Below are 21,886 nucleotides of genomic sequence, written 5' to 3'. Positions count from 1 at the left end.
GTGTGTATGTGGGTGTCTGTGTGTGTGGGTGAGTACACGCTGGGGCGCTGATGCTTGCTCTGCAGATTTAAATGCCACTGGTTCTTCACGTTCTGCAGATGTAGATTCCACTGGTTCTTAATGTTCTGCCAATGTAAATGCCACTGATTATTCAAGTTCTGCAGATGTAGATGTCACTGGTTCTTCATGTTCTGCAGATGTAAATGCCACTGGTTTTTCATACTATTTGGGTCTTTCGGTAAAGTCACGTAGATAGAAAAAATCAAATATTAAAAAATCACGACGCTTCGATCGCAACAGAAGCAATCGTCTTCAGGTGAAAAAATACAGCCGGCGGACTGCTGAAGCAGGAAGAAATATAGCGAGAGAGCTATTGCAGCCATAGGTTATAAAGGTTTGAGATCGGTACTACCCAAGGGTAAGTGGGCGGGGCTAGAGATGGAATTTGCAAATAAATGTAAGATCGCAGAGCTAGGTAAACCTCGGCCATTGCATTGCTAGAGATTAGCATGTCAATCTGTTAATGTAACCCCACGGTTACGGTGCTGAAGAAGCCATTGTTTTGCTCGAGATTAGAGATTAGCATGTCAATGTGAGACGGTTCTTCACGTTCTGCAGATGTAGATGTCACTGGTTTTTCACGTTCTGTAGATGTAGATACCACTGATCTAGATTTGAAGTTTTTGTGACTGCAGGGTTCGATACTCTTTGGTTCTTTTGGTAAAGTCACGTAGATATAAAATAAAATAAATTAATTCATGACGTTTCGATTGCAACACAAGCAATCATCAGGTGGGAAAACCACAGCAATAATTTTTTTTGCTAAAGTGGGAGAGAGAGTTGCCGTGGTAAGAGGTTATACAGGTGTAGAGGTGTTACGGGAGGGCGAACAAACACACCAGGGGTGGTTATGCCCGCACGCGGAAGGATGCTTACATCCACGTCCGCATCGTTTAGCCTGTGGGGCTGAAACGGCGCTGTGATCCCCCACGGCCCCACCTCTCGGTGGGGGAGTTGCTATATAAGGCGGTGAGCCGGTGGGCTCGGGGTTCAGTGTTTAGCTTAAACCAGTGAAGAAGGAAGACCGGCTAGATAGGCCGTGGGACTCCCCTGGATCGCCGTCCTTCTAAGGACCAACCAGAGCAAGCCAGTGGCGTGGCCCCGAGAGCCCAGAGCCGATGTTCTTGTAAGAGCCGGTCTGGGGACTCAGGGTGCCGTAATCCCAGCTTGGCCAGAGCTGGGTCAGCTAGCCTCCCCTAGCTCTGTAGTGGAGGACCTGGGAGTAGGCTAGCCGGGATAGATTGTGGGATCTCCCTGTTAGACAGGTGAAGGAGCCGATACCCCTTTGAGTGTTGTATACCTTGGCCTGTATAGAGTGGAATGGTTAATAAATAAGTGTGCCTCCGACTACGTCATCCAAGTCTCTTTGAACCTACTACACAGGCAAGATTGGGGGAGGAGCAAGGGGGGAGAGGTAGGGGTGGGGGTTTGTGGTAGGGGGAGGGGAAGCTCTGCGTGGACACCAGGAGAGGGATGCGAGGCTGGGGGGGAGGGAAGTGGGCGGGGCTAGGAGTGGGAGGCCGTGAGAGCTGGGGACGCGGAGGGGAACAAAATAGAGTAGTAGTACCCGACAGATATGATAGACGATAACCACTACAAAGCAGTTAGGGTTTTACCTGGTTAATAACATCCTTCCAATAATTGCTCAATTTGTATCCAACTTCTCGGTTGAAGTTATGTCTATGTTTATATATCTGGATGGCTTCATGAACAAACCTTTGATAGTAGCCCGAAGGTTTGCAGAGTACCTTGGTCTCGGAAAAAAACAATATTATGTGAGCCCACAGCGTTATAACAATGGTCAGCTATGGCAGAGGTATTGGTTCTGCCGGGTTTCAGATCTGCATTGTGTTCGCGAACACGGTCCGAGATATGTCGTTTCGTTTCCCCAATGTAACAGCCACCACAGGTGCAACTTAGTTTGTAGACTCCATGATATTGCATGTCAGCAATGACATCCTTCACAGATGGGATTAGATAACAGATTTTGTGTACTGTATTGAATCGGACCTGGATCTTGTGTTTGTTTAAGATTTTGGAAATCTTTTTGGTAACACCTGCTATGTATGGTAACTTGATGGTTTTGATTGGCATCTCAGGGGGTTGTTTCTCCATGGTTGGAGAAACAGCTTTGCGAATAATGTGGTCCGAGTACCCATTCATCTTGAGGGCCTGGTGTCCGTGTTCCAGTTCACTGGCTAGGTGGTGTTGGTCAGAAATGCAGTGGGCCCTATAGTGTAGTGTTTTGACGAGGGAATTAGTCTGTGCCAGGTGGGGGTGGGAATCAGGTTTCAGATAGGAATCTGTGTGGGTGGCTTTCCTGTAGACAGTGTCCCAACGAGCCGTCAGGCCTCTTCTCAAACAAAACATCCAGAAATGGTAGCTTAACATCCTTCTCCACTTCCATGGTGAATTATATGGATGGGTGTATGGCTGTTACATTGGGGAAACGAAACGACACATCTCGGACCGTGTTCGCGAACACAAGGCAGATCTGAAACACGGCAGAACCAATATCTCTGCCGTAGCTGACCATTGTTATAACGCTGTGGGCTCTTGTGATATTGTTTTTTTCCGAGACCAAGGTACTGTACAAACCTTCGGGCTACTATCAAAGGTTTGTTCATGAAGCCATCCAGATATATAAACATAGACATAACTTCAACCGAGAAGATGGATACAAATTGAGCAATCATTGGAAGGATATTATTAACTACGTAAAACCCTAACTGCTCTGTAGTGGTTGTCGTCTATCATATCTGCCGGGTACTACTACTCTTCTTTGGTTCTTTCGGTAAAGTCACGTATAAAGATAAAATAATAAATTAAATAATAGCATAATACGACGTTTCGATTGCAACACAAGCAATCATCATCAGGTATAAAAGAAATAGAAACAAAAATCTAACCAGAAAACTATAGACAGACATATAAGCAGACAGATATCACAAAGATACACAGAGAGAGAACACGTATCGGCACAAAGAGAGAGGTCGTCTCTATGACGAGGCCTTAAATATAGAGAGGGGGCGGGGGCGGAGAGAGGGAGGGGGCAGAGAAAAAATTAGCATGTCAATGAGTGGACAACGACGTGGTACGGTACACAAGCTTGAAAATTAGGAGAAAGACACACTAAAATTAAATAACCCAGCAAAATATCGAAATGTAATGTAATGCAACACAGAGAGTCGATCAACACACAATTAACGCATAGCCTGGTTGATTACGTATTTCAAAGTTTGCTAAGTTAGATTTAAGTGTGAAAATTCCAAAGAGAGGACAAAGGCAGAGAGAGAAAACAAACAACCGGAGAGAGAGAAAAAAGATAAGCTTAAAATTAGGAGAAAGACACACTAAAATTAAATAACCTAGCAAAATATCGAAATGTAATGTAATGCAACACAGAGAGTCGGTCAACACACAATTAACACATAGCCTGGTAGATTACGTATTTCAAAGATTGCTACCACGTCGTTGTCCACTCATTGACATGCTAATTTTTTCTCTGCCCCCTCCCTCTCTCCGCCCCCACCCCCTCTCTATATTTAAGGCCTCGTCATAGAGACGACCTCTCTCTTTGTGCCGATACGTGTTCTCTCTCTGTGTATCTTTGTGATATCTGTCTGCTTATATGTCTGTCTATAGTTTTCTGGTTAGATTTTTGTTTCTATTTCTTTTATACCTGATGATGATTGCTTGTGTTGCAATCGAAACGTCGTATTATGCTATTATTTAATTTATTATTTTATCTTTATACGTGACTTTACCGAAAGAACCAAAGAATAATTCCTGCAGTCACGAAAGCTCCAAAATTAAGATTAATACTTCTACTCTGTTTTGTTCCCCTCCGCATCCCCAGCTCTCTCGGCCTCCCACTCCCAGCCCCGCCCACTTCCCCCCCCCCCTGCCTCGCGTCCCTTTCCTGGCGTCCACGCAGCGCTTCCCCTTCCCCTACCCCACATGCCCACACCTCCCTCTCCTCCCTTGCTCCTCCCCCTTTCTTGCCTGGAAAACCTCTTACGACAGCAACTCTCTCTCCCACTTCAGCAAAACATTTTCTTGCAGTGGTTTTCCCAGCTGATGATTGCTTGTGTTGCAATGGAAACGTCGTGATTTCATTTATTTTATTTTATACCTACGTGACTTTACCGAAAAAAACAAAGAGTATAGATACCACTGGTTCGTTACGTTCTGCAGATGTAGATGCCACTGGTTCTTCATGTTCTGCGGATGTAGCTGTCACTGGTTATTCATGTTCTGTAGATGTAGATACCACTGGTTCTTCACGTTTTGTAGATGTAGATGCCACTGGTTCTTCACGTTTTGTAGATGTAGATGCCATTGGTTCTTCACGTTCTGTAGATGTAGATGCAACTGGTTCTTCACGTTCTGTAGATGTAGATGCCACTGGTCCGTCACTTTCTTTAGATGTAGATGCCACTGGTCCTTCACGTTCTGTAGATGCCACTCATTCTTCACGTTCTGTACATGTAGATGCCACTGGTTCTTCGCGTTCTGTAGATGTACATGCCACTGGTCCGTCACTTTCTTTAGATGTAAATGCCACTGGTTCTTCACGTTCTGTAGATGCCACTCTTTCTTCACGTTCTGTATATGTAGATGCCACTGGTTCTTCATGCTATGTAGATACCACTGGTTCTTCACATTCTACAGATGTAGATGCCACTGGTTTTTCATGTTCTTTGGATGTAGATGCCAATGGTTCTTCACGTTCTGTAGAGGCCACTGGTTCTTCACCTTCTGTAGATGCCACTGGTTCTTCACGTTCTGCAGATGTAGATGCCAGTGATTTTTCACGTTTTGTAGATGCCACTGGTTCTTCACGTTCTGTAGATGTAGATGCCACTGGTTCTTCACATTCTGCAGATGTAGATGCCACTGGTTCTTCATGTTCTGTAGATATAGATGCCACTCATTCTTCATGTTCTGCAGATGTAGATGCAAATTGTTCTTCATGTTCTGCAGATGCAGATGCCACTCGTTCTTCATGTTCTGCAGATGTAGATACCACTGGTTCTTCACGTTCTGTAGATGTAGATGCCACTGGTTTTTCATGTTTTGTAGATGTAGATGCCACTGGTTCTTCCCGTTCTGTAGGTGCCACCGGTTTTTCCTGTTCTGTTGATGTAGATGCGACAGGTTCTTCACGTTCTGCAGATGTAGATGTCACTGGTTTTTCACGTTCTGTAGATATAGATGCCACTGGTTCTTCACGTTTTGTACATGTAGATGCCACTGGTTCTTCACGTTCTGTTGATGTAGATGCCACTATGTCTTCACGTCCTGTATATGTAGATGCCACTGATTCTTGACGTTCTGTAGATGTAGATTCCACTGGTTCTTCACGTTCCGTAGATGTAGATGCCACTGGTCTGTCACGTTCTGTAGATGTAGATGCCACTGGTTCTTCATGTTCTGTAGATGTAGATGCCATTCGTTCTTCATGTTCTGCAGATGTAGATGCAAATTGTTCTACAGTTTCTGCAGATGTAGATGCCACTGGTTCTTCACGTTCTGCAGATGTAGATACCACTGGTTCTTCACGTACTGTAGATGTAGATGCCATTGGTTCTTCACGTTCTGTAGATGTCGATTCCACTGGTTTTTCCTGTTCTGTTGATGTAGATGCCACAGGTTCTTCACGTTCTGCAGATGTAGATGCCACTGGTTCTTCGTGTTCTGCAGATGTAGATGTCAATGGTTCTTCACGTTCTGCAGATGTAGATTCCACTGGTTCTTCACATTCTGCAGATGTAGATGTCACTGGTTCTTCACGTTCTGCAGATGTAGATGCCACTGGTTCTTCATGTTCTGCCGATGTAGATACCACTGGTTCTTCACGTTCTGTAGATCTAGATCCCACTGGTTCTTCACGATCTGCAGATGTATATGTCACTGGTTTTTCACGTTCTGCAGATGTAGATGCAAATGGTTCTACATTTTCTGCAGATGTAGATGCCACTAGTTTTTCACGTTCCGCAGATGTAGATGCCACTGGTCCTTCACGTTCTGTAGATGTAAATACCACTGGTTTTTCACGTTTTGTAGATGTAGATGCCACTGGTTCTTCACGTTTTGTAGATGTAGATGCCACTGGTTCTTCCCGTTCTGTAGGTGCCACTGGTTTTTCCTGTTCTGTTGATGTAGATACCACAGGTTCTTCACGTTTTGCAGATGTAGATGTCACTGGTTCTTCATGTTCTGCAGATGTAGATGCCACTGGTTCTTCCTGTTCTGCAGATGTAGATGCCACTGCTTCTTCATATTCTGCGGATGTAGATGTCACTGGTTCTTCACGTTCTGCAGATGTAGATTCCACTGGTTCTTCACATTCTGCAGATGTCACTGGTTCTTCACGTTCTGCAGATGTAGATGCCACTGGTTCTTCATGTTCTGCCGATGTAGATACCACTGGTTCTTCACGTTCTGTAGATCTAGATCCCACTGGTTCTTCACGATCTGCAGATGTATATGTCACTGGTTCTTCACGTTATGCAGATGTAGATGCCACTCGTTTTTCGTGTTTTGCAGATGTGGATGCAAATGGTTCTACATTTTCTGCAGATGTAGATGCCACTGGTTCTTCACGTTCTGCAGATGTAGATTCCACTGGTTCTTCACGTTCTGTAGATGTAGATGCCACTAGTTTTTCACGTTCCGCAGATGTAGATGCCACTGGTCCGTCACGTTCTGTAGATGTAGATGCCACTGGTTCTTCACGTTCTGTAGATATATATGCCACTGGTTCTTGACGTTCTGTAGATGTAGATGCAAATGGTTCTACATTTTCTGCAGATATAGATGCAAATGGTTCTACATTTTCTGCAGATGTAGATGCCATTGGTTCTTCACGTTCTGCAGACGTAGATACCACTGGTTCTTCACATTCTGTAGATGCCACTGGTTCTTCACGTTCTGTAGATGTCGATTCCACTGGTTTTTCATGTTCTGTAGATGTAGATGCCACTGGTTCTTCCCGTTCTGTAGGTGCCACAGGTTTTTCCTGTTTTGTTGATGTAGATACCACTGGTTCTTCACGTTCTGGAGGTGCCATAGTTTCTTCATGTTCTGTTGATGTAGATGCCACTGGTTCTTCACGTTCTGTAGCTGTCGATGCCACTGGTCCGTCACGTTCTGTAGATGTCGATGCCACTGGTTGTTCGCGTTCTGCAGATGTAGATGCTACTGGTTTTTCACGTTCTGTAGATGTAGATGCCACTGGTTCTTCCCGTTCTGTAGGTGCCACTGGGTTTTCCTGTTCTGTTGATGTAGATGCCACTGTCCGTCACGTTCTGTAGATGTAGATGCCACTGGTTCTTCACGTTCTGTTGATGTCGATTCCACTGGTTTTTCATGTTCTGTAGATGTAGATGCCACTGGTTCTTCCCGTTGTGTAGGTGCCACAGGTTTTTCCTGTTTTGTTGATGTAGATACCACTGGTTCTTCACGTTCTGGAGGTGCCATAGGTTCTTCATGTTCTGTTGATGTAGATGCCACTGGTTCTTCATGTTCTGTAGATGTAGATGCCACTGGTCCACCATGTTCTGTAGATGTAGATTCCACTGGTTTTTCACGTTCCGTAGATGTAGATGCCACTGGTTTTTCATGTTTTGTAGATGTAGATGCCACTGGTTCTTCCCGTTCTGTAGGTGCCACAGGTTTTTCCTGTTCTGTTGATGTAGATGCCACTGGTCTGTCACGTTCTGTAGATGTAGATGCCACTGGTTCTTCACGTTCTGTAGTTGTAGATGCCACTATGTCTTCACGTCCTATAGATGTAGATGCCACTGGTTCTTCACGTTCAGCAGATGTAGATGCCACTGGTTCTTCACGTTCTGTAGATGTAGATGCCACTGGTTCTTCCCGTTCTAGAGGTGCCACAGGTTGTCCGTTTTCTGTTGATGTAGATGCCACAGGTTCTTCACGTTCTGCAGATGTAGATGTCACTGTTTTTTTTGCGCATATCTCTGAAACGTTCGTAAGTCCAACGTCTGTGAGCGGAGGCAGTCCCTCTGCACAGATGCTCGGTCGTAGACGACACTCACCGCCATGACCATTCTGGGTGTGAATCCCCTCCCTGCCGCTCGCTCCCTGTCCAGAGCAACGTTCTATTGACGAACATCGCGGACGGCATCGTCAGGGTCAGGAACTTCGCCTCAAGCTTCTTTGTGGACGGCAAAAGTGAGTGGACACCCTCCACACGCACAAACATGTGTGAGTGGGTGTGGTTTGGTGGAGACACCCACACACACCCACCCATCCATCCACCCACTCACTCACCCACTCACCCACCTACTCATCCACCCACTGACACCCCCACACACCCATCCACCCACCCATCCACCCACCCATCCACCCACCCACCCATCCACCCAGCACATCCACCCACTAATCCACCCACCCATCCACCCACCTACTGGCCCATCCACCCACCTGCTTACCCACCCACCCATCCACCCACCTACACATCCATTTGCCCATCAACCCATCTATCCACCCACCCATCAACTCACCCACCGACCCACCATCAAGCCACCCACCCACCCATCCACCCACCCATTCACCCACTCATCCACCCATCCATCTATCCATCCATGCACCCACCCACCCAGCCATCCACCCACCCAGCCACTGACCCATCCACCCACCCACTTACCCACCCACCCACTCACCCACCCATCCATCTATCCATCCATGCATCCACCCACCCACCCACCCATCCACCCACCCACCCACCCATCCACCCACCCACCCACCCACCCATCCACCCACCCACCCACCCATCCACCCACCCACCCACCCATCCATCCACCCATCCATCCACCCACCCACCCACCCATCCACCCACCCATCCAGTCACCCACCCACACACCCATCCACCCACACACCCACTCACCCACCCACTCACCCATCTATCCATCCACCCACCCATCCATCCACCCACCCATCCATCCACCCACCTATCCACCCACCCACCTATCCACCCACCCATCCACCCACTCATCCACCCACCCACCCATCCACCCACCCATCCACCCACCCATCCACCCACCCACCCACCCATCCACCCATCCACCCACCCACCCACCCATCCACCCGCTCAAACCCGCCCATCCACCCGCTCACCCACCCACCCACACATCCATTCACCCATCAACCCATCCACCCACCCACCCACCCATCCACCCATCCACCCACCCATCCACCCGCTCAAACCCGCCCATCCACCCGCTCACCCACCCACCCACACATCCATTCACCCATCAACCCATCCACCCACCCATCCACCCACCCACCCAGCCATCCACCCACCCACCCACCCAGCCATCCACCCACCCACCCACCCAGCCATCCAGCCACCCACTCACCTACCCACCCACCCGGCCATCCACCCACACACACACACACCCAGCCATCCACCCACTCACCCACCCACTCACCGACCCACTCACCCACCCAGCCAGCCATCCACCCACCCACGCAGCCACTGACCCAGCCACCCAGCCACTGACCCAGCAACCCACTCACCCACCCACCCATCCATCTATCCATCCATCCATCCACCCACCCACCCACTCATCCACCCACTCATCCACCCACCTATCCACCCACCCAGCCATCTACCCACCCACCCAGCCATCCACCCACCCAGCCACCCACTCACTCACCCACCCACCCAGCCAGCCATCCATCCACCCACCCACCCACCCATCCACCCACCGACCCCCCCATCCAGCCACCCACCCACACACCCATCCACCCACTCACTCATCCATCTATCCATCCACCTACCCAGCCATCCATCCACCCACCCAGCCATCCAGCCACCCACTCACCCAGCCATCCACCCACCCATCCAGGCATCCACCCACACTTCCACCCAGCCATACACCCACCCACCCATCCATTTATGCACCCACCCACCCATCCACCCACCGACCCATCCAGCCACCCACCCACTCACCCACTGACCTGCCCATCCAGCCACCCACTCACCCACCCACCCACTCACCCACTCACCCACCCACCTATTTATCCATCCACCCACCCAGCCATCCACCCACCCATCCACCCAGCCAGCCATCTACCCACTCACTCACTCACCCACCCACTCACCCACCCAACCATCCACCCACCCACCCAGCCACCGCCCCAGCCACCCAACCCACCCACCCACCTACAACAACAACAACCGCCATTCGCCACTAAGTGGCGGTGACGTCACCATGACGCTTGTGCCAGGCCATGTGCACCTTGAGGCCACGTGGAGTGTCGAACGCCCGCTGGCAGGAGGTCACGGGGCAGACCCAGGTGCCACGGGTCGACTGACCGAGATGACCGAGATGACTGGCTGATGCACCACCTGTGCCCCCTACTGTACCAACTTGCTGTGCTTTAGCCACCCGGCGCTCCACTCGTTGTTGTGAGCGTCGCTCCTCCGCCCTCCGTTGTTGTTGGAGGGCGACTGCCTCCAACTGCCCAGTAGCGTCCTTCACGAGCCTCCTCCACTGAGGCCGATCTTGACACCGCTGGTACCAGTCATCGGCAAGTCCACTCAGCTCCACGTCCTCCTGTACCACATCAATCCATCTCTTCTCTAGCCCGTGCTAGATTGATGTGTACCACATCAATCCGGCCGAACAAAAGCTGTTTAGGCATGCGGTGGCTGGGCATGCGGGCTACATGACCCAGCCAACGCAGCCTTGCCTGCCGGAGGAGCTCACTGATGGGACTTTGCCCAGATCTTTCAAGGACTTGTGAGCTCCTCACACAATCCAGCCTGGTTAAACCCAGGATGGATCGTAGGCAGGCCAGCCTAAATGTTTCCAACCGGCGAAGATGCTCCACTAGGGGGGTCCACGTTTCGCAAGCGTAGAGAAGGGAGGGAATGACCATGGCCGAGAAGACCTGAAGCTTCGTGCGGAGCGACAGACCAGGTAGCTTCCACACAGCGTTACGCAACCGATGAAAAGATATTGCCGCTCGACTGATTCGGAGTGAGACCTCTGCTGATAAACTGGAGCCGGTCATAAGCACACTGCCCAGGTATGGGAAACTCTCCACTCTCTCCACAACTGCCCCATCACCAATTGGGAGTTGTGGGGGTGGAGTGTCCGATGGTACAAAATACCCAGGCAGGTGCTTAGTTTTGGTGGGGCTGATGGTAAGGCCCCACCTCTTAGTGGCACGCTCCAGTCTCAGCAGCAGCGTCTCCAACTCCTCTTCTGAATGAGCAGCTATTACCAAATCATCGGCATACATAACGTGGTTGACCAATAGGGAGCCATCCCTTGATCGCACCCGGGCGTCGATCAGCCTCCCATTATATCTGTACCAAATGGAAATTCCCCCGGTACAGCTATTGAAGGCTTCACGAACTACGCAGTCGAAATAGATGTTAAATAATGTGGGAGCCAGAGGACATCCCTGTCGCACCCCAAGGTGTACAGGGAAAGGCTCCGACTCCCGGCCACGTAGTTTTACCCGGGCCCGCTCACCATCATGAAGGTCCTTAATGATTGTGAGCAGAGGGTCAGGGACTCCGAAAGCACGAAGAACAACCCAGAGCCCAGTCCTACTGATGGTATCATAGGCCTTGACCAGGTCAATAAAGCAGAGATGTAGGTCTTTTTGGAATTCCCTACACCTCTGCTGTAGCAGACGGACAGAAAATATGGCATCTGTGCAGGACCGCCCTTTCCTGAAACCGCATTGGGGCTCCGCAAGCCTCTCCTCAGCGTGCCTAGCAAGGCGATGTTGAATAATCCTTGCCAGGACCTTACCCGGCACACTGAGGAGTGAGATGCCCCTGTAGTTGTTACAATCGGCACGGTCCCCCTTCTTAAAGAGGGGGACCACCAGGGCATCCTTCCAGTCCTGCGGAACCCGTCCAGTGGTCCAGACTGTTGTTATGATGTCATATAGGGCAGTCTGTGCACAAACGCCACCCTCCCTCAGCATTTCGCTTGGGAGATCATCTCTGCCCGGTGCCTTCCCTGGTCTCAGACTCCGGATCGCCCTCAGTACTTCCTCAACAGCTGGCACCTCAGCCAGCCACTCACAGGGGGTGACCTCTTCCAATGTTTGAGGCACCGCAGCCTCAGCAGGGTTATCCCCACTTTGTGCCATGATGTTTTCCTGGCTGAGAGATTTTCCCTCCCCCAGGACCTCACAGAAATGTTCAGCAAATCTGCAAACCTGTTCCTGGGGGTCGGAGATTGGATCACCGTTTTTTCCTCTAATGATGGTAATAGGTGTGGCGCTGCAGGTTACTTTTTTGATGGGAGTTAAATAGTGATTTGTGATCGCGGGCCACTGAGGCAGACTCCATCTCCTCAGCAACCCGCGACCACCACCCATCCTTACAGCGCCTTACGGCTCTCCGAACCTCCGAGCGAAGGCTGCGGTAAACCTCCTCATTCTCTGACGTGGGATGCTGTAGGCGATGAGAGTGGGCCTGTCGCTTTTTCTCAATTAACCTGAACACCTCCTCTGTCAGCCAGGGTTTCTGGGGAGGTCTGGACCGCGTACCCAAAGCAGCCATTGCAGCTGCATGAGTCACAGTCTTAAACCTCGCCCATTTACCCTCGACATCAGGTGGAGTGGGGGACGATGCCAACCCCAGCTGCAAGCGATGATGAAATTCTCACTTGCAACTTTCATCAGCTAACTGAGACCAGGCCACTTTTGGTTGGAATGGGATCCTGGGTGAACACCCACCACCGGAGTGGAAGAATGGCAGGCGCATCTTACAGATGACTAGTCGATGGTCAGAGGGCAGATCAGCTCCACGGTAGGTCCTGGTGTCAAGGACATGGGCTCGCATCCGCTGGTCCGTCACTATGTAGTCCAGCAGATGTTCTTGCTTGGACCCGGCATGTATCCATGATGTTGTGTGGATGCGCCGATGCCGGAAGAGCGTGTTGGTAATTACAAGCCCATGGGCTGCACAAAAATCTAGCAGCCTCCTACCGTTATTATTGAGCTGATCTGGCCCATGCCTTCCAATCACTCCAGACCAGGTGCCACCATCATGACCAACTCGGGAATTGAAGTCACCCAACAAGATGACTCTGTCCCGAGTGGCCACTTTAGCCAGCACCTGTGACAGGAGGTCATAGAAAGCGTCTGACTCATCGGCTTTGCCTGCATCCCTCCACGGATGTTCGTCTTTGGTGGGGGCATAAGTAACCACGACCACCACTCCTCGCCTCTGATTGATGGGAAGGCGAGCCCAAAGTATCCTGGGGCTTACAGCTTCCCACACCTCACCGCCACGCTCCCACGCCCCTTCATTCTTTTGTTCAGAAGAAGAGCCACACCCTGTTGTTTGGCAGTCTCCTGCCCCGAGTAGAGGACTGTCCACCCCTCATGGTGGCAGGATCCAGAACCGGTCCACCGGACCTCCTGAATGCCACAGAGATCCAGGCGGTACCGGTCCAGCTCCCGACAGAGGAGTGGCAGCCTCTCCTCCGCAGTGAGCGTTCGAACATTGCACGTGGCCATCCGCAATGGTTTTTCGTTGTTTCTGGAGGAGCCCCGAGGGTGAAAATTCAATCTCCTGGCTCCGCCAAATGGGGTTTGGCCAGGAGACGTCATAAAAGCCTGACCCCCCGGGGCCTCCGGCACAAGCTTATTAGTTACAGGTTTATGTTTAATTCGTAGTTTAGTGGTGGTTAATTGAAGGTGGAGGGGTTACCAGCCCCTCGCACCCGTCCAGTGCCCCCGTTTAGCCACTGTGGTGGTCACAGACGCCATGAGGGGAGAGGCCAATGGGCATTGGCCCTCCCCCCACAGCACTGCCCACGACAGTGTTGCCCGTCCGGCACCGCGAGGAGGTAGGAGGTTGTTTTGCCGGACTACACCCACCTACACACACTTACCCACCTACACACACGTACCCAGTCTACATTCATCATCATCATCACCACTGCTGTTGTTGTCGTCTGCACAGCCTCGCACGTGGGAGCAACCCTCGCATACGTGGCCCCTGAGGTGCTTCTCGGCTACCCGGCGACCTGTGCTGTGGACACATGGTCGCTGGGATGCACCGTAGCCAAGTTGGCCACCGACAGGGACCTCTTCCTCTCGTTCAGCCGCGACGACCACCTGGCATGCTGTATCGAGGTGACTGGAGAGCCTCCCTGGGGGGCCTCGAGCGACGACCTGGCCCACAGCCAGCCAGTCACCCAGCTAGTCACTCAGTCACCCAACCCTGTCAGCCAGTCACCCAACCAGCCACCCAACCACCCACCCTCCCACTCACCTACCCACCCACCTACCTACCCATCCACTCACTCACCCACACACCTACCCACCCACCCATCTACCTACTTACCCTCCCACTCACCCACCTACTTACCCAGCCACCCACCCACCTACACACCCACGTAACCACCCACTCACCCACCTACCTACCCACCCACTCATTCATCCACCTATCCACCCACTCGCCCACCCCCTCACCCACCCACCCACCTACTCATTGACCCACCCACCTACCCACCCAGTCACCCACCCACCTACACACCCACCGACCTACCCACCCACTCACTCACCCACCTACCCACCCACTCACCCATCCACTCACCCACCCACTCACCCACCCACTCACCTACCCACTTACCCACCCACCTACGCACCCATTCACCCACCCCCCCATACCCACCCACCCACCCACTCATCCCCCCACCCACCTACTCACCCATGATGCTAGATGTGCTGAGCAACAACGATAATGTCACGTTCAGGTCTTCCGTCGTACGGCCGATGAAAAACGTAGCTCAGTGGGGCCTTTCCTGGTGAAATAAAAACAATTCAGTTTTAGTGTGGGTCTCTGTGGATTCCAATGATTATATATGAGTCTCTGGACCTCTATGGGTCTATGTATGGGTCTCTGTGTGTCCGTATGGGTCTCTGTATGGGTCTCTGTGAATCTGTATGGGTCTCTATGAGTCCCAATGGTTCTATATACGTCTCTGGATCTCTATGGATCTCTCTATAGGTCCCCGTGTGTAACACGCGTGTAACATCCGTGTAACATGCGTGTGTCTCTCTGTGTCTCTGTCTTGAAACGGTTGCACAGATCCTGGGCATGCCTCCAAAAGAAATGGTGGAGAAAGCTCGCAAAAGAGCGGCCTACTTTGGTGAGTTGAAGGGTGGTGTGATGGTGGTGTGGTGATGGTGTAGAGGTGGTGTGGTAGTTGTGGTGGTGTAGAGGTGGCAGTGGTGTGGTGGTGGTGAGGTAGTGGTGAGGTCGTGGTGGAGAGGTGTTGGTGGTGGCGATGGTGGTGGTGGTGTGGTGGTGGTGAGGTGGTGGTGTGGTGGTGGTGAGGTGGTGGTGTTGTAGGGGTAGCGGTGTGGTGGTGAGGTGGTGATGGTGTGGTGGTAGTGTGGTGGTGGTGAGGTGGTGTTGTAGGGGTAGCGGTGTGGTGGTGAGGTGGTGGAGAGGTAGTGGGGGTGAGGTGGCGATGGTGGTGTTGTGATGGTCCTGGTGGTGGTGTAGAGGTGGCAGTGGTGGTGGTGAGGTGGTGGTGTAGTGGTGGTGGTGATGTGGTGGTGTTGCAGGGGTAGCAGTGTGGTGGTATGGTGGTAGTGGTGGTGTAGAGGTGACAATGGTGGTGGCGAAGTGGTGGTGAGGTGGTGGTGTAGGGCTAGCGGTGAGGTGGTGGTGGTGTAGGGCTAGCGGTGTGGTGGTGAGGTGGTGGTGGTGTGGTGGTGGTGAGGTGGTGGTCGTGGTTTGGTGGTGGCGTAGAGGTGGTAGTGGTGAGGTGGTGGTGTTGTAGGGGTAGCGGTGTGGTGGTGAGGTGGTGGTACTGGTGGTGAGGTGGTGGGGTGGTGGTGAGGTAATGGTGGTGAGGTGTTGGTGGTGGCGATGGTGCTGGTAATGGGGTGGGGGGGCCTGGGGGGAGAGAGAGGGAAGAGCTGGGGGTTTGGGCCCACTCAGTAACGACCTGGGTGGGTCGATTAAGAACCGTCGTGTGGGTGGGTAGATGGGTAGATGGGTAGGTGGGTAAGTGTGTGCGTGGGTGGGTAGGTTGTTGGTAGGTTGGTGAGTGGGTGGGTAGGTGGGTGAGTGGGTGGGTGGGTAGGTGGGTCAGAGGGTCGGTGGATAGGTGGGTGAGTGGATGGGTAGGTGGGTAGGTGGGTGAGTGTGTGGGTGGGTAGGTTGGTGAGTGGGTGGGTAGGTGGGTGAGTGGGTGGGTAGGTGGGTGAGTGGGTGGGTAGGTGGGTGAGTGGGTGGGTAGGTGGGTGAGTAGGTGGGTAGGTGGGTAGGTGGGTGGGTAGGTGGGTGGGTAGGTGGGTGGGTGAGTGGATGGGTAGGTGGGTAGGTGGGTAGGGGGGTGAGTGGGTGGGTAGGTGGGTGAGTGGGTAGGTGGGTGAGTAAGTTGGTGGGTATGTGGGTGGGTATGTGGGTGGGTGAGTGGGTAGGTGGGTGAGTGAGTTGGTGGGTATGTGGGTGGGTATGTGGGTGGGTGAGTGGGTGGGTGATGTGGTGGTTGGTGACACTGCGTGGCTCTCTCTGTGTGTCTCTCTTTCCGTCTCTCTGTCTCTATTTCCATCTCTCTGTCTCTGTGTGTATGTGTCTCTGTCTCTCTTGCTCTTTCTCTGTATCTTTGTTTATCTCTCTGTCTCTTTCTCTCTCTGTGTGTATGTATATCTATCTCTGTCTCTGTCCTACAGACGAGGCCGGCCAGCCTCACTGCCCGGCCAGGAAACGACTCCCGGCAAGTGTCCCCCTGCATTTGGTGCTGCGGGGATGTGGAGCTCAGCTGGTGGCCTTCATTAGCAGCTGCCTGCAGTAAGAACCTAGACAAAGACCCCCGATGTAGCCTCAAGCAGACTGTAGGGGCAAGTGCTGTTAGTAGTAGCGAGTAGCAGCATCTATACACAAAGATCCCCGTGTTGCCTCTAACAGGCTGTAGGGGCAAGTGATGTTATCAGTAGCGAGTAGCAGCACCGCCTATGAAGGCTACTGGCACTGTGGCACACACAGAGGAGGTGGATGGCCAGCACCACCACGCCCGGCCACCTTTGTCTCGCCAGTAGCGATGTTTACAGACCGCTAAACCAGGTACTCATTTGAGGCTGTGTCGACCTAGGGGAGGCCCAGGACCGTTTCAAATAATAGAATCGCTGTCAATGGTGTTGGCCGTGAGCAGGAATCTAACTCGGGTTTCTGCCAGGTTCATAGCACCACCGCTCTCCATTACACACACGCACGTACACGCACGCACACGCACGCACACGCACGCACACGCACGCACACGCACGCACACGCACGCACACGCACGCACACGCACGCACACGCACGCACACGCACGCACAGATGGGAACATCAAATCCTCACCTCCCCTCTCACCATCCCCCCGCCCCCCCAGGTGGGATCCAGAACTCCGCATGACACCGGAGCAGGCACTGAGTCACAGCTGGCTCCAGAACGAGGCCACCCCCACCACCATCGAGGCCACCCCCACCACCATCCAGACCACCCCCACCACCATCCAGACCACCCCCACCACAATCGAGGCCACCCCCACCACCATCGAGGCCATACCCACCACCATCCAGGCCACCCCCACCACCATCCAGGCCACCCAGACCACCATCCAGGCCACCCCCACCACCATCGAGGCCACCCCAACCACCATCGAGGCCACCCCAACCACCATGGAAGCCAGCCCCACCACCATCGAGGTCACCCCCACCACCATCCATGCCACCCCCACCACCATCGAGGCCACCCCCACCACCATCGAGGCCACCCCCACCACCATCGAGGCCACCCCCACCACCATCGAGGCCACGCCCACCACCATCGAGGCCACCCCCACCACCATCGAGGCCACCCCCACCACCATCCAGGCCACCCCCACCACCATCGAGGCCACCCCCACCACCATCGAGGCCACCCCCACCACCATCGAGGCCACCCCCACCACCATCCATGCCACCCCCACCACCATCGAGGCCACCCCCACCACCATCGAGGCCACCCCCACCACCATCCATGCCACCCCCACCACCATCCAGGCCACCCCCACCACCATCCAGGCCACCCCCACCACCATCGAGGCCACCACCATCCATGCCACCCCCACCACCATCGAGGCCACCCCCACCACCATCCATGCCGCCCCCACCACCATCGAGGCCACCCCCACCACCATCGAGGCCACCCCCACCACCATCCATGCTACCCCCACCACCATCCAGGCCACCCCCACCACCATACAGGCCACCCCCATGACCATCGAGGCCACCCCCACCACCATCCAGGCCACCCCCACCACCATCGAGGCCACCACCATCGAGGCCACCCCCACCACCATCGAGGCCACCCCCACCACCATCGAGGCCACCCCCACCACCATCGAGGCCACCCCCACCACCATCGAGGCCACCCCCACCACCATCGAGGCCACTCCCACCACCATCGAGGCCACCCCCACCACCATCGAGGCCACCCCAACCACCATCGAGGCCACCACCATCGAGGCCACCCCCATCACCATCGAGGCCACCACCAGCGAGGCCACCCCCACCATCAGCGAGGCCACCCCCATCAGCATCGAGGCCACCCCCACCACCAGCGAGGCCACCCCCACCACCATCGAGGCCACCCCCACCACCAGCGAGGCCACCCCCACTACCATCGAGGCCACCCCAACCACCATCGAAGCCACCCCCACCACCATCGAGGCCACCCCCACCACCATCCATGCCACCACCACCACCATCCAGGCCACCCCCACCACCATCCAGGCCACCCCCACCACCATCCAGGCCACCCCCACCACCATCCAGGCCACCACCATCGAGGCCACCCCCACCACCATCCAGGCCACCCCCAACACCATCGAGGCCACCCCCACCACCATCGAGGCCACCCCCACCACTATTGAGGCTACCCCCACCACCATCGAGGCCACCCCCACCACCATCGAGGCCACCCCCACCACCATCCAGGCCACTCCCACCACCATCCAGGCCACCCCCACCACCATCGAGGCCACCCCAACCACCATCGAGGCCACCCCCACCACCATCGAGGCCACCCCCATCACCATCGAGGCCACCACCAGCGAGGCCACCCCCACCATCAGCGAGGCCACCCCCATCAGCATCGAGGCCACCCCCACCACCAGCGAGGCCACCCCCACCATCAGCGAGGCCACCCCCATCAGCATCGAGGCCACCCCCACCACCAGCGAGGCCACCCCCACCACCAGCGAGGCCACCCCCACCACCAGCGAGGCCACCCCCATCACCATCGAGGCCACCCCCACCACCATCGAGGCCACCCCCACCACCATCGAGGCCACTCCCATCACCATCGAGGCCACCACCAGCGAGGTCACCCCCACCACCATCCAGGCCACTCCCACCACCATCCAGGCCACCCCCACCACCATCGAGGCCACCCCAACCACCATCGAGGCCACCCTCACCACCATCGAGTCTATCCCCACCACCATCGAGGCCACCCCCATCACCATCGAGGCCACCACCAGCGAGGCCACCCCCACCATCAGCGAGGCCACCCCCATCAGCATCGAGGCCACCCCCACCACCAGCGAGGCCACCCCCACCACCAGCGAGGCCACCCCCACCACCAGCGAGGCCACCCCCACCACCAGCGAGGCCACCCCCACCACCAGCGAGGCCACCCCCACCACCAGCGAGGCCACCCCCACCACCAGCGAGGCCACCCCCACCACCATCGAGGCCACCCCCACCACCATCGAGGCCACCACCAGCGAGGCCACCCCCACCACCATCGAGGCCACCCCCACCACCATCCAGGCCACCCCCACCACCATCGAGGCCACCCCCACCACCATCGAGGCCACCCCCACCACCATCGAGGCCACCCCAACCACCATCGAGGCCACCCCCATCACCATCGAGGCCACCACCAGCGAGGCCACGGCCACCACCAGCGAGGCCACCCCCACCACCATCGAGGCCACCCCCACCACCATCCAGGCCACCCCCACCACCATCCAGGCCACCCCCACCACTATCGAGGCCACCCCAACCGACATCGATGCCACCACCATCGAGGCCACCCCCACCACCATCGAATCTATCCTCACGACCATCGAGGCCACTCCCATCATCATCGAGGCCACCACCAGCGAGGCCACCCCCACCATCAGTGAGGCCACCCCTGTCAGCATCGAGGCCACCCCCACCACCAGCGAGGCCACCCCCACCACCAGCGAGGCCACCCCCACCACCAGCGAGGCCACCCCCATCACCATCGAGGCCACCCCCACCACCAGCGAGGCCACCCCCACCACCAGCGAGGCCACCCCCACCACCAGCGAGGTCGCCCCCTTCACCATCACCATCGAGGCCACCACCAGCGAGGCCACCCCCACCATCAGCGAGGTCACCCCCATCAGCATCGAGGCCACCCCCACCACCAGCGAGGCCACCTCCATCACCAGCGAGGCCACCCCCACCACCATCGAGGCCACCACCAGCGAGGCCACCCCCACCACCAGCGAGGCCACCCCCACCCCCAGCGAGGCCACCCCCATCACCAGCGAGGCCACAACCACCACCAACGAGGCCACCCCCACCACCATCGAGGCCACCCCCACCACCAGCGAGGCCTTTGGAGCTATGGATCCACGGTGAGACGCCCTCTGTATGCTCAGTGCAGGGTCTCTGAGTATGGGTCTCTGTGGGTCTGTATGGGTCTCTATGAGTATGGGTTTCTATGCATCTATATGCATTTAGAGTATTTTGGCTGCCGCTATGAATCCCCACGTGACGATGATGATGATATCGGCCACTTGGTTGAGCTGCTTTCATTTGTGATGGCCAGGTCCACTTCTGGCCGTGGGGACCGACTGCGACCGACTGCGACCTCTGGTTGTAGTAGCAGTGTGACGATGATGATGCGCCGCTGTGGTGCTGCTGCCTCTCTCTCCACAGAGCTGAGTCGGAGAAGAAGCCCCCATCATCATCATCACTGGAGGAGGATGAGACAGAGGAGGTGGAGGATAAGGAAAAGGTGGTGGAGGAGGTGGAGGTGGAGGAGGAGGTGGAAGAGGAGGTGGAGGAGGAGGTGGAGGAGGATCAGACTGAGGAGGAGGAGGAAGAGGATCAGACTGAGGAGGAGGAAGAGGAGGAGGATGAGACGGAGGAAGAGGAGAAGATGCAAGTGGAGGAGAAGACAGAAGAGGAGGAGCAGATGGAAGAGGAGGAAGTTCAACAGCAGCAGGAGAAGAGGAAAAAGAAGCGAGGTGGCCTGGCCCAAATGGGCAGGGCGCTCCGCTCACTCTCCTCGATCTTCCACCTGCTGCTGTGTGGTGGGCGGCCCACGGCAGAGTAGCGGTGTGGTGGTGGAGTCGGTGCCAACCACCACGATCACGAGCAGCAGCACCGCACCACCCACCCAGCCACACACACACACTCACCCCACACTCTCACCCCACACTCACCCCACACACACACTCACTCACCCCACACACACACCCACTTACCACACTCACTATCGTGGGGACCAGCTGTGGAAGACGACTGAAGAGCGGCCGCCAGACATGGACTGGACACAGCCACTCACTGCACTCACCACACGCTAACCCCACCACACACTCACCACACGGGACTAAGCCCAGTAGCTTACCCAGGACCCCCCTTATCTCATGCTACAACCCTTCCACGTGGTGTGTGTTAAAATAGAATTGTATGTGTGTAGTTGTTTTGTATGTTATTATTGTAAATATGATTGTTATCATTATATATGAAGTCACCAGGATGTGAAAAAACGTTGCAGACGATTTTTTTG

General features: G+C 54.8%; 1 protein-coding gene across 1 annotated transcript in view; it reads left to right on the top strand.

The window, feature by feature from the left end:
- The window catches only part of LOC144944714 (dual specificity tyrosine-phosphorylation-regulated kinase 4-like), a 70,772-nt gene extending 49,787 nt beyond the window's left edge, over positions 1 to 20,985 (top strand). Inside the window, exons 8-14 of the mRNA XM_078873072.1 lie at positions 8,181 to 8,262; positions 14,036 to 14,208; positions 15,167 to 15,227; positions 16,765 to 16,882; positions 17,463 to 17,526; positions 19,642 to 19,840; positions 20,975 to 20,985. Coding sequence (XP_078729198.1) covers positions 8,181 to 8,262; positions 14,036 to 14,208; positions 15,167 to 15,227; positions 16,765 to 16,882; positions 17,463 to 17,526; positions 19,642 to 19,840; positions 20,975 to 20,985 — 708 coding nt within the window. The remainder of the gene's footprint in view (positions 1 to 8,180; positions 8,263 to 14,035; positions 14,209 to 15,166; positions 15,228 to 16,764; positions 16,883 to 17,462; positions 17,527 to 19,641; positions 19,841 to 20,974) is intronic.
- Positions 20,986 to 21,886: the final 901 nt, after the last annotated feature.

Source organism: Lampetra fluviatilis, chromosome 35, assembly GCF_964198595.1.
Source record: "Lampetra fluviatilis chromosome 35, kcLamFluv1.1, whole genome shotgun sequence".
Lineage (NCBI taxonomy): Eukaryota > Metazoa > Chordata > Hyperoartia > Petromyzontiformes > Petromyzontidae > Lampetra > Lampetra fluviatilis.
Note: the sequence above shows the minus strand (reverse complement) of the source record. Positions and strands in the feature narration are given on the sequence as shown.